The sequence below is a fragment of the Apostichopus japonicus genome, chromosome 14 (assembly GCF_037975245.1).
Source record: "Apostichopus japonicus isolate 1M-3 chromosome 14, ASM3797524v1, whole genome shotgun sequence".
In the NCBI taxonomy this organism is placed as follows: domain Eukaryota; kingdom Metazoa; phylum Echinodermata; class Holothuroidea; order Aspidochirotida; family Stichopodidae; genus Apostichopus; species Apostichopus japonicus.
In genome coordinates this window covers 18,404,607-18,416,903 of record NC_092574.1, presented here as the reverse complement: position 1 = coordinate 18,416,903, position 12,297 = coordinate 18,404,607, and the positions used below count along the sequence as shown (strand labels likewise).

At 37.2% G+C, this 12,297-nt stretch overlaps 2 protein-coding genes across 4 annotated transcripts in view; one reads left to right on the top strand and one right to left on the bottom strand.

The window, feature by feature from the left end:
* LOC139980018 (TBC1 domain family member 19-like) overlaps positions 1-12,297 on the top strand; it is a 146,627-nt gene that overhangs the window by 42,370 nt on the left and 91,960 nt on the right. For both annotated transcript variants that reach the window (XM_071991362.1, XM_071991363.1), the window contains exons 7-8: positions 581-729; positions 2,184-2,256. In XM_071991362.1, the coding sequence (XP_071847463.1) occupies positions 581-729; positions 2,184-2,256 (222 nt within the window). The remainder of the gene's footprint in view (positions 1-580; positions 730-2,183; positions 2,257-12,297) is intronic.
* The window catches only part of LOC139980020 (cholecystokinin receptor type A-like), a 108,843-nt gene that overhangs the window by 88,625 nt on the left and 7,921 nt on the right, over positions 1-12,297 (bottom strand). The gene's annotated exons all lie outside the window — the stretch shown is intronic.

Genomic DNA, 12,297 nt, shown 5'->3' with positions numbered 1-12,297 from the left:
ACTATTAGGCGTACATGTACACATGTTTAACCTGCAGGCTTGCTTTACCTCAGGACTGAACCCAACAGTACAGTCTTCACAGAGCTCAGGTTTGGGACTGAGGGGCGTGATGCATGAGTCGGAACAATATTCTGTGATGGTTAAGTACAGTAGCAACACCATGTCCGTGTGAAAATCATTGCTGAGCTGAAAACTGTTTAGGTGGTCATGAGTCCTCCTGGTGTCAGAGGCCCTGGAAATGCACCTCCTCTCCCCTGCATCCAAGTCTAAAGAATGGTAGAATTCACCTTAAGCATTTCAAGTAGTCGTGAAAGGAGTGTATCCGGTTAGACTTTACACAAAAGAAAATACGATGGTCAAAATCAGTTGTACAAAAGAATGTTCAATAATATTTATAGAAATCTTTTCTAATTTTGTCATCATGTTGTCCCCCTAGGTACAGTAGTAAACATTGTAGTGAACCATAGTTGATGAAAAATCCCAATCTGTTGAGTTTAGCAGGAAACAAAAAATGAGGAAAACAAAGCACAAGATTGAAATATGAAATTATGCATCTTCTTTCTTTCTCCATTTTATTCAGATTTGAGTTCTTTCCGCCCAGTTTATGGACCAAAGGATTTTCTAGACATGCTGACCCTTTTAAAGAATCCTAACTTTGCATCGGAGCAACTCTCTAACTTTTGGGGTCTCTTGCAACTTCCGTATTCTGTCAAGTCACTTTCAGAGCTGGTAACACTGTTTTTTATTTTATATTTTCGATTGTAAGATTCAAGTTTTATTTGATTTTGTTCATTTTCAGGAATGGAAAACAGAATGAGAGGAAGAACAAACATGAAGTGAAAACCATGAACAAAACAAAAAGAAAAAAATCCCAAATACAAATTGGTGACACCAAAGCAAGAACACAAAAAACAATCAAATGAACTTCAGATACAGAGAGGACAGAGTATTATAAGCTCTATAGTGAGATGTCCATATGACTCAAATATATATGTACTTCCCACCTATATAGATATGCCTGATAATTTTAGAGAAAAAGTGAACTGAATCTCTAAAATTGGACAAAGTCACCAAACTTGGCATGTGTGAAATTACATTAACAACAAGTCATTTAGCTTCAATGACATGCATATGTGGCTGTTTAAGCATCGTAAAATAACAACATTCGAGGTTGATTATTGTATTATAAGTATTTTTTCTATAACACAAAAGTAACACATATTTCAGAAAAAAATTTGCTGGTTGCAAAATTGATGTTTAAATCTAATGATAAAGTCTGAAGGAACCTGATTACATGGAAACATTTATGTCTAAGAAACCTATACCACACTTTTATAATTAATATTCTGAGCAATAGCATGCTTTGCATATTACAATCAGTGCTGAAGTTGCCATTATTGATATAACTTTATGGATAGCAGCTTTCGGTATTAAGCGGCCCACAGGCCAGATCCACCCTGCAAGAGTGTTACGATCCGATCTGATCCGAGAAAACAAAATGAGCTGTAAATCTTGCACTAATTGTGTAATAGGCAGCAGGCCCCTAAGAAGGCCCCAGGCTTGAGTATTTGTGAAGTATACCAGTCTACCTTGCACATGCATTGTTCAATCTAGGGAAATTTGAGTTCTTACTGAACCCACAGTGCTTTCATTAATTTTTCTCTGTGCTGGCCCTTGAGAAAAGCTGCTGTAGACAGACTTATTACTAGACCAGTGTGAAGATGAATAGTGGGTAGTCAGGGTGAGTTTTGTAGCTGGAGAAGAGTAAATGTGGTCGGTAAATTCTATATCCCTTCTACAAGTGTCTGTCTGTCTGCTTTGCTTTCCATTTTTTTGACTTTCCTTATCAAACAAAGTACGATATTTCATATAACTTTCCCTTCCACAATCTTCAAATTCACAGAGAGATGAATTCAGTACATGTGGTCAGTAAATATACCACTTACAGTAGAACAGTCCATTCAGAATTAAGACTAGGAATAAGTTTTGAAAGTTTGTATGGACTTCAAATAAATGGATCGTTTATCTGAGTTTTGAAAGTTTGTTATAGACACCAATCTAACGGATTGTTTATCCCTTCTACAAGTGTCTGTCTGCTTTTCTTTTCCTTTTCTTGATTTTCCTCATAAGACAAAGTACGATATTTTATATAACTTTCCCTTCCACAATCTTCAAATCCACAGAGAGATGAATTCAAGGAGATGAGTCCGAGATGGTCTCAGGTCGGAGTGGACGATGGAACAGACATGCAGGCTGGTAAGTGGAATGGTTTGATGTTATTTCTGGAGCTGCTAACCCCTTCACCATCCCCTCCCACATCTGCCCCCCAGCCTCGAAGCTGTCATTTTCAAAAATACTCACTTGGGGAGCATACATACAACATACACGGTGCTCGTTTAAGGTTCAAAGGCCCTCATAATGTTTATACTTATAATTTCCTGGTCGTTAAATCCAAAAATTGGCTTTGAAGCAGAACAAAAGCAAACTTAAAGCCATTAAACAGAGCCATCATATGGTAGCTGAAATAAACAAGCACTGTACAGACATTGAGGAATCAATCATGCCAGAATGATACAGTACAAACTACCACTACAGAGTGTTACGCTAACCTGTTTTTTCCTTTTCTTCATCCGGGAGAGGTTAACGAATCCTAAAAAAGGCGGACTTTTCATTAACGGACGAAATCCATTGAAATGGCTCTTAATACGTGTAAGGTCAAGGGAATATTGCCCTATCATTGAAATAGTACGTGGTTGTTTAAGAACACTTTTAATGGGGACGTTTTAAAAAGTTGTTATTTTCCACTCCATGCGTAACAGGACGGTTTTGCAGTATTATCGTTTGTTTAAAATGGCGTCAAAACGGATTACAGGGACAACTCCCAGTGGCTTTGCTAAACCTGTTAAGTGTCAAAACAAAGTAGAATAACATTTTCTAGGGTAACCCCTTCAATTGCACTAAACCCTGCTTCAGGATCACATTCCTCTTGTTGGAAAACTTTGTTTATGTTGGATGCTTGTAGGAAATTATATCACATTATGTTTGGGGAAAGTATCATGGGGGTGCCATCGAGGTGTCTGTCTCTGCTTGTAAAGTGGATATTCAACCTGATAAATTGAATTTTGCCGGTCTTTAAAGGAACTATACTAATATTGCATTTAATAAACCTTTTTCAAAGAAAGAGGGAAAGACAGACAGAGGGAGAGAGAGAGATAGAGAGAGGGATTTTAACAAGCTTTTTAAAGTACGGAAAATGTCTTTGTAGGTACATCTATAAAAGGCAGAGAGTGAGCAGGATCTCCGTAGGTAAATTGACCGGATTACGAAAAAAGTGCAAGTGTGTCTTAAACTGAGGCCGAACAGGCCAAATTGCAAGTTGAAAAACTCCACATGAATTGTAACAGAACTTGTAACATTTAAAACCCAAAGTTTTCAGTACGTAGAACCTGATTTTGCGTTGGATTTTTCACAACCTTAGGCTTGTGGTGGTAACATACATATACAAGAATGGAACTTTCTGTACTGCAGGGTTGTCACTGAACTTAAATGTCCATTCATAAATTGTGAAACGGACTATATTTCTAATTTTTATTCTGCTGTGAATCCTTAGAAAAGATTGTCCACGGTACCTGTCTCTTTCTCCCTTTTTTCCCCTTTTTCTGTTTTCTTTGGAATGGATTTCAAAGTATCTAGTTCAGTATTTGTTTTAATTTTTTGGGGGGTTATGAAAATTCATTAGATCTCACTGCTTTTGAATGAATTAATACACCCCCACATGGTTAGGGTTATCATTACCTTTTGCATCCATGAAGAAAGACATGAATTTACAGCAGAACACTGGTTATTGATTTTTTGTGATCATACCCTTCCATGACCATCTTGATTTTTAATGAATAGCATGTTCCTATTTCTAACAACAAAATATGTTAAAATTGTATAGCGTTTATACTACAGTAGGTCATAAGTAATAACCAATAAAAGTCAGAAGTAAAGCACAAGGAGAAGGGAATATTAAAAAAATAGGGTTTACATTTACCTGGATATTATTCAGGAAACATTTTACAGCTATAATCTCCAAATCATTTTTTCCTTCCCTGGAATATCTTATTATCTATTAAGGTTAACACAGTCCCTCAATGTCTGGAGTTTATTTCAAAATGCCTGCCAGAATGCATGCATGAAAATATGTATGAAGAGTATTGGCATAGCAGGCTAACATTTGGAGGTATTAGTTCTACTTCATGACCGATGTAGACAATTATCAATTCAAAGCCTGGGCAGCATGTAAAGGGTGCAGTGTCCTGTAGTTCTCATTGAAAATTTATAGAAAGGGAATTACTTAATCCAGTTAGTATACAAAATGGGGCTCTCAGTATTTGTGGTAAATCTAGTATTTTTAAGAAAAGTAGGACATGTACAAAGTAATGTTGTCTCCTTGCTCCTTCGGTACTTTCGTCGCAGCAAGCCAGGTGTTACCTTACCTTGCTATTAATAGGGACTGTCCCGGGCCAATTTTTGAGACAAACCAAATTCTCCTGTCGGCAAACTAAACTGTCCCGATTTTCAACCAAAGAAGTATGGTAACCCTACATTAGAGTGAGAACCACACATGCGTATCATTGGTTAATTTTATAAACTGGACAAGATGAAATGATGTTGTCTATTAATAGGGACTGTCCCGGGCCAATTTTTGAGACAAACCAAATTCTCCTGTCGGCAAACTAAACTGTCCCGATTTTCAACCAAAGAAGTATGGTAACCCTACATTAGAGTGAGAACCACACATGCGTATCATTGGTTAATTTTATAAACTGGACAAGATGAAATGATGTTGTCTATTAATAGGGACTGTCCCGGGCCAATTTTTGAGACAAAACAAATTCTCCTGTCGGCAAACTAAACTGTCCCGATTTTCAACCAAAGAAGTATGGTAACCCTACATTAGAGTGAGAACCACACATGTGTATCATTGGTTAATTTTATAAACTGGACAAGATGAAATGATGTCTATTAATAGGGACTGTCCCAGGCCAATTTTTGAGACAAAACAAATTCTCCTGTCGGCAAACTAAACTGTCCCGATTTTCAACCAAAGAAGTATGGTAACCCTACATTAGAGTGAGAACCACACATTCGTATCATTGGTCAATTGTATAAACTAGACAAGATGAAATGATGTTGTCTATGGTCAGCTTCTGTTATGACATTTAAATACATCAGCCATTAATTAAGTTGGAAGTGTCTATGTAGGCTAACACATGTGTTACAACTGTGTCCCCACACATGGTCATAGGAAATGGATTTGAAACAGAATGGACAATTTCATTGGACAGAAATGTCTGAATTATTCATCTCTATGGCCATATATTTATTTATTTATTTATCTATTTATTTGTTTTTTTTTTGGTATGTACTAGCGAATGAGGTCGCACAAACATGGGATCGAGGAGTGGAGTTGTAGCACAACCACGGTGAACAATTTCTGTATATTTTGAAGTTTTTTTGTTTCACCGTTTGTCCTCTCATCTTTGTACTTCTAATTGAAATTGCTAGCAGGCATAAATTTATCAACATTACAGATGCATTTCTGATGTAAGTACCAAACAAGTGGGTGACGGGTTACCTGATACGCTGCGGAATAGCGGCTTTGAACCTCGCTAATTTATGTTCTCCTGCCTAATTTAGTACAGTAGTTGTGTATCGAGACTAAAGCAGCGATTAGTTTGTACATCCGAGCGATTATTGGTTGATGTAGTCGACATGTTCGGTGTCAACTCGAATGAGAATAATCGCTCACACGGTGAATAATTATTTGTCAGTTTCTGCTCTGATTTTCATTATTAAGTCAACCTTCATTGTCTGGGATGTCAGGAATTTGATTAATTTTGTGCCCCAAGGAGAAATATTGACTTCAATAATTTACATATTAGATCTACAAATGACATTCAAGCTTCTTTTTGTTCATGTCGTCGTTGTTGTTGTCATGATCTCTGGTGGAAAGGAACTTTGAAATTAAAATTAGAAGTTGTCTTGTATCATAGCCGTGTGTGGTCTTATAATCCTACTCTATTTAATTTATACTTCGGTCTGCTCTGGATGTACCTTCAAGAGAGTTGCTGGTACCCAATGATGGACGCATGCAAAAATGGAAGGTCTCTCAATAAGCCAGGGAATGACTCCAGCTGGGTACGTGCCCTGACACACATAACTCTAAGAGTTGCAATGTACAGAGTGGACTTGCATGCTGATTGAAATGATGTGAGGAAATATCGACCAAATATTACAGGGCTTTTCGTCTTGAGAGACCCATTATTGTAAAAGTTATTTGGTACTGGGTCAGATTTTTATTCGCTTCCAGTTGCAATGAGAGTAACAAGACATAATAAACACAGAGTGAGTTTCAACAGTGATAGCGAAAATAAAAAAAAATAAAAAAAAACACTTTCCCCTGGCACAGTTATTGTGACCTTGACAGGAAAGTCAATTTCAGGGTAAATTAGATTTGGAAATTGTCAACACGGTCTGCTTTCAGTCAGTAGAAGTTCAGCTCTTTTATTTTTCAGTGTACATTGTTGTAGTTTGAGTACTACTGGAGTACTTTTTTTGCAAGTACTCGGCACTCACACTTGAAGAAGAGTATACGGATAACAAAGTACTGGTACTCATCACTTAGTACTCGGAGTGGATGCTCTAGCACTTGTACTTTACTCGATTCTAAGTACTTAAGTACTCGATTCTAAATACTCTGTACTGGCTCAGGGACGAGTACGTACATATCAAACTATTTACGTAAAACTGATGGTACAAGGCTTCAAATATGCTGTACTCGGGTAATAAAGAGCAGTACTTGGACTATTGTACTTGGTACTCATAACTTGAAGTACTCAGAGGTACTCATTACTCGGATAAAATTACTCGACTACAACACCTGCATTGTCTAAGTTTTAGTTACTCGATGTCCATATTCGCGTGTTTAGAATTCCTGCTGTTGACTTGTAGTGTTTAAAAATTGCTGAACTATTTGGAAATGTGACTGTCCTTGAAAAGAAAACTCAAGTTCTAGAAAAAAACAGATTAACTTCGATCCTGTCTTTTTCTGTGAGAGGATGCATCTTCCAGAAGGCCTATTTTCACTTCAGGATTTTTTTGCAAATTATTATGTATTTTTAGTCGTACGAGTTGTATGGATAATTCATTTATAAAGTAAAATGTAATAAAAGGAAAAAAACATGCAAAGAGTTCAATTTGCAAAAACTTGAAACGATACATGTCTAATACTTGCAAATACTTAGAAAGATACTGTAGCAGTGTGCAGCAATACTAAGCTGCAGTAACTCCCTACTACAGAAGTATGATGACTAGAGAAACAGAGCTATAGTTTAGTTTAGTGAGCTATAGTTTAGTTTAGTAATCCCCAAAGGGTGTTAGGAAGCCGACTGAAACTCATTTGAAGCTCTATCCATGTGGTGATCGAGGATGAACCCCGGCTAATTTAATATACCAAACAAACACTAATGCGATGTTTTTTGGAACCGCAACACGAAACAAGTATAGAGTGCAAATTAAATAGTATCTAAGAACCTTTGCATTTGTCGTGGAAAGAAACCTCGACGAAATCGTCAGTGAAAGTTTCGACTGTTTCTGACCAATTTCGTTTGTTGTTGCTCCCCAATATTTCTCCTTTTTTTTTATATCGATCCTGTGCGAAAGATTCACTCAAGGCCTCGACAGTCCTCCCCATTCAGCTTATATGATCATTGCCCGTCATAAATTCTTCTCTTTTTCCTACCTCTCTTAATCCTCCCACTTGACAATCATAGACAGATTCATTTCAATATCAAAGTCTTTATTTCCCTCCCATCCCCCCCTTTTTTTTTGGAATTTTTTCTTCTTATATCTCAGGGAGGTAACCTTGCCTAAGAGTCAATGCTACTTGTACGTTGTCTTTGGATATATACAGGTTTATAAAACCTGATCTGGTACAGATATCCCCATATTCACCCCACCACTATAATCTCTCGAGTCAAGTGCTTGCCTAAATTCTCCTTTGGATAACGTCGGTATTGATCGGCCGATATTGATCTGCTGATGATGCAGCATAAACAGTCATTCATTGAAATGGAAAGTGTGTCGCTGCGAGATAGTTTTATTGTTTCATACGAGGGCAGCATTTATGTTCTGGATTTGTGCTAAGTGTTTTCATTACATGCTCTCTCCCATTAATAGTCAAGGGAGATAAATTAAACGAAAAACTTTGTGTAGGGCAATTACATCATTATTTGCGGCGATGAATAAACATAATTGCATAATTAAAGGGGATGGGTCCTTTGTTTTCCCCAATTGTTCAAAAAGTTTCCATGTAGCCCATGGGTTTGTTGCAGCCATACTCATTGTATTACGGAATAATAGTACTGGAAAAAAACTATGTTACAGTGGTGCAAATTATGGTGCAAAAGTAGATAAACGTAAGAAAGCCAGTATGAGAAATAAATGAAGAGCCAGGAGAGGAACTGTAATAGTAATGAACACATGAACATGAGCAGAACTTACTACAGGGGCAGGGAATGAGGGGTGGGGAGGGGAGGGGGCAAGGGAAACATGTTCATGGACAGGGACAGACACAGGAAGAAAAGCAACATAATATGACAGGAATTGATGGGAAGAGGGGTAGTGGTATACTCAAACAGAAAAGAAAGAAGAGGACACAAAGGGAAAAGCAGAAAGGTCAGCCACCTTCTATAAAAAAGAGCCCTTCAGAAAACATAATTGACTCTCTGGTTTGACCTTGACAACTTCAAAGTCAATCCTATTTTGCACCTCCACCCCCCCCCTCCCTTTTATCATCAAGAGGTCATCAAAGTTTCCATTAGCAGGGTCTTAAGGGAAGATCATATCAGATATCTTACTCGACCTTCAACTTGTTTTTAGTTATTAACTGGATATCAAGCAAATTGTATCTCTCTCTCTTACCTTTGGCTATGGTCTCCATCAATCCAAACTAACCAGTCCCTAGCTCTTAGTCCCCCAGTCTTATTTGTGTTTGATAAATTTTCCTATCAAAGATCATGGAACATTTTGCGTTTTCAAAGGTTTTAAGATGTTAGTGGTAGAATAAAGTGTGATGTTAGTTCTACTGATTCTTTTTTTTTGGGGGGGGGGGTTGATGATATCATAATTGTGATTGTTCCCTAACACATTGTTTTCAATTTTCTATTTGATTTAACTTGATTGACTGAAGGATTTTTCTCTCTCTCTATATTGATCCCAGGTAACCACACAATTAAGAGATGAATTAAGATAGTTAGAACCCTCTTCTTACATCACTTCAACCCTGTAGTAGCTAAATGGTTGATACAGAAAGGACTATCTTTGGACCATTTTATTTTACCTCTTTACAGATGTCATTTTACAAGAGATGAGATAAAATGCATTCTTGTAACACCTGACAGCTTTTTCAGAAAGGTATGGTGGGGACATGCCCAATAGACACGGTATCTATCATTGCTCAGGATACATTGCTGTTATTTTTCTTCCAAAGAACAAAAAAAAATGGTTCCTGAGATATTAACTAGTCAGACAATCAGCAGTGAAAGTGACGATATATGCGGTCGCAATGATTGTATCCTGATTGGATCTATCATTGTCTGGACTTTCAATATTTGATGGGGGGGGGGGGCCCTGGTGGTTATTGAATGTCTTTTAGTGTCACTAGAGCAAACTATTTTATTTCCCTACGGAACAATTTATAACTGGAAAAATATTCTTAACTCCATCCATAATGTTTTGTTGTCGTAAGGTGTCACTGTTAATCGCCATCAGTAACAGCTTTTCTTATTTTCTCTGGCATGTTCTTACACCGATCCGTCCTCTCATTTCCATAGTCTTACCATAAATCCAAGTTCTGCTCCTCCCTAGTTGTATATCTTTCTGGAGTCTTCACTCCTACATCTCCTGCGCATCTAAAAGGTTTCCCTCGTAAATTTTACGGTTATTGTAATTGCTCATAAGTCAAGCTTTTTGGCATTTTAAAGCACTTGGGTTCATTTCCTGGCATCCTGTGATAACTGTTAAAACATTACCAGAATGAAAAATGGGAAAGGTAGTGAAATTTCTTCTCTCTGTTAGTCCTTGGCTATAAGCATCGATCTTTTGCTATGGCCTAAGAAGAAAAGAAGAAGGAGAAGAAGAAGAAAGAAAAGAGGAAGATGCCTAGCTGATTCATCTCATTTTTCTCTTTCTGGAAATCGTTTTCTTCGTCCGTTGATTGTTAATGGATGACATACTTCATGTTAAATGTTTTAGAAATAAATAAATAGACTGTGATACTCATTTGGTCAAAACACATGTTTGAAGTTGACACTGTAAAATATTCTGTGCAAGTTGATATCGTCAGAGATGATCGGTGAAGTCCTTTTGGTATCCATTAAAAGTTTTGGCTGGGTGATGGTTAATTTGTACCTGTAGTGCTTTAGGTTTATATCATGATCATTATCCTTTGTTTATTTCATCATGATTATATCAATAATTTTTTAAATCTATGTATGTTGCCAGTATCATTATTGGCCACTTCAGAATCTATATGGCAAGATGCAGTGTTTACATTCTCCATCATTTTCAAATTACCTTGGAAAGGCTTTGCAATTATATAGAAAGATTTGTTTTGTACACACATACAGTTGAGATCGACATGGGCATATGAGCCCAATTTGATTTGGGGGGCTGTAACGATTTGTCCGAAAAATGTAACCAATATGGAAGGGCATACTGGTGAGATCCCCTCACCTTTGAAATTTGAATTAGTTATAAGGAATGCCAACTGTGATTCATATTATAACATCCTCTTCGACAGAGAAGGAAAGCATGGGGTGCCAACTGTGTCAAAACAACATCAACGTCAGATTAGTCAGGCAAGCTTAAAACGAATATGAGCCTATGGAAAAACAGTCCTCAAATTCAGCAGAGCATTAATAATTTGTTACTTGATAGCATAATCTACCCCAAGTATTGTCATTAGTATTCATCCTTGAGCGCACCTAATTAGTTAACCAGCCACCCTATGATTGTAAACACTACTACTCTTATGGCCAGCACTCCTTCCCTGTGTGTGTGGACAAGTTTGGCTTGACCACTGAAATAGTACACTATGTGTTTAATCATGAATTTGTACAGAGGAGTATTCAGTATGGCTAGCATAATTACCAACTCTGGTAGGTATTCAATCTCCCCTGTTTTTGGCCAAGAACTGGGGACTCAGGTGGTATTTGCTATAGGTAGGGAAGATCGTAATGAAAGATAAGCAATACAAAACAAAAAACATGAAATAAAACAAAAACAAAAGGTGTATGGGAAGTATGAGAAACTGTATGGGTATAAGGCTCCTTTAGTACTAAATATTTGGAAAATTTTTTAACCTTCTTACTTTTAATTTGAAAGAGAAACTACAGTTACAGCCAACATGGGGAATTAAGGCAAGGAATTATTTAACGTTCGACTTATGTGCACTAGTATACTGAAGGCTCTTAAGTTAGGCTGCTTTTGAAATACCATAGTTTCTGTGTAAAAAAAAAATGCTTCACATCTTTGGAATTGTCTTGTCATTTAGCAATTTGACCATTTTGCATCGCAGTTTGCAGATTATGCATTAACTGCATAAGTTATACGTATCCAGGAAGAATGCACTTGCCATGCGTTGCGAGGGACTTAGGGGGGAGGGGTTCAAAAAATGTCACCAAATCTGATGGTGTTCTAAGAGTTGGAATTTTCTTGTAAGTTCTCAGTTTGGAGTTGAATATGAGTGTTATGTAAAGAGTTTATAGAATCTTACATATATATGTCACATATATCATATATTTTGTAGTTTGCAGAGAGCCGACTCATCATTTTGTAGTAGGCTTTTCGGGTAGTGCCTGTTACAGTCCCAAGACTTTTTAAGTATGCATTGCTGGCAGAGAGCACTTCCGGAGTTTTGTCTCAGCTTTCAGCGTTCCTTCTGCTCTTTTCTGCTCATTCCCTCTGGGACGATGTCTTTAGGACAGCGTCTAAAGAAATCAATCTCATGTTCTCATCTCAACCTGTGAACTGAATAATTTATAAAACCAAAGCAAAAAAACAAACAAGAAAACAAAACCAGACAGAGCTGGTCAAGAAGTTAACATTCTATATCCTATACAGTTGGACACTCGGGTGGACTGTTGCTTTACATATTACATATTACATAAATCGTTATCGACATTCTCATGGTTCATTCTCAGCTTCAGTTACAGTTTGTTGATACATTTGTGTGTGTTTTTTGTCTAT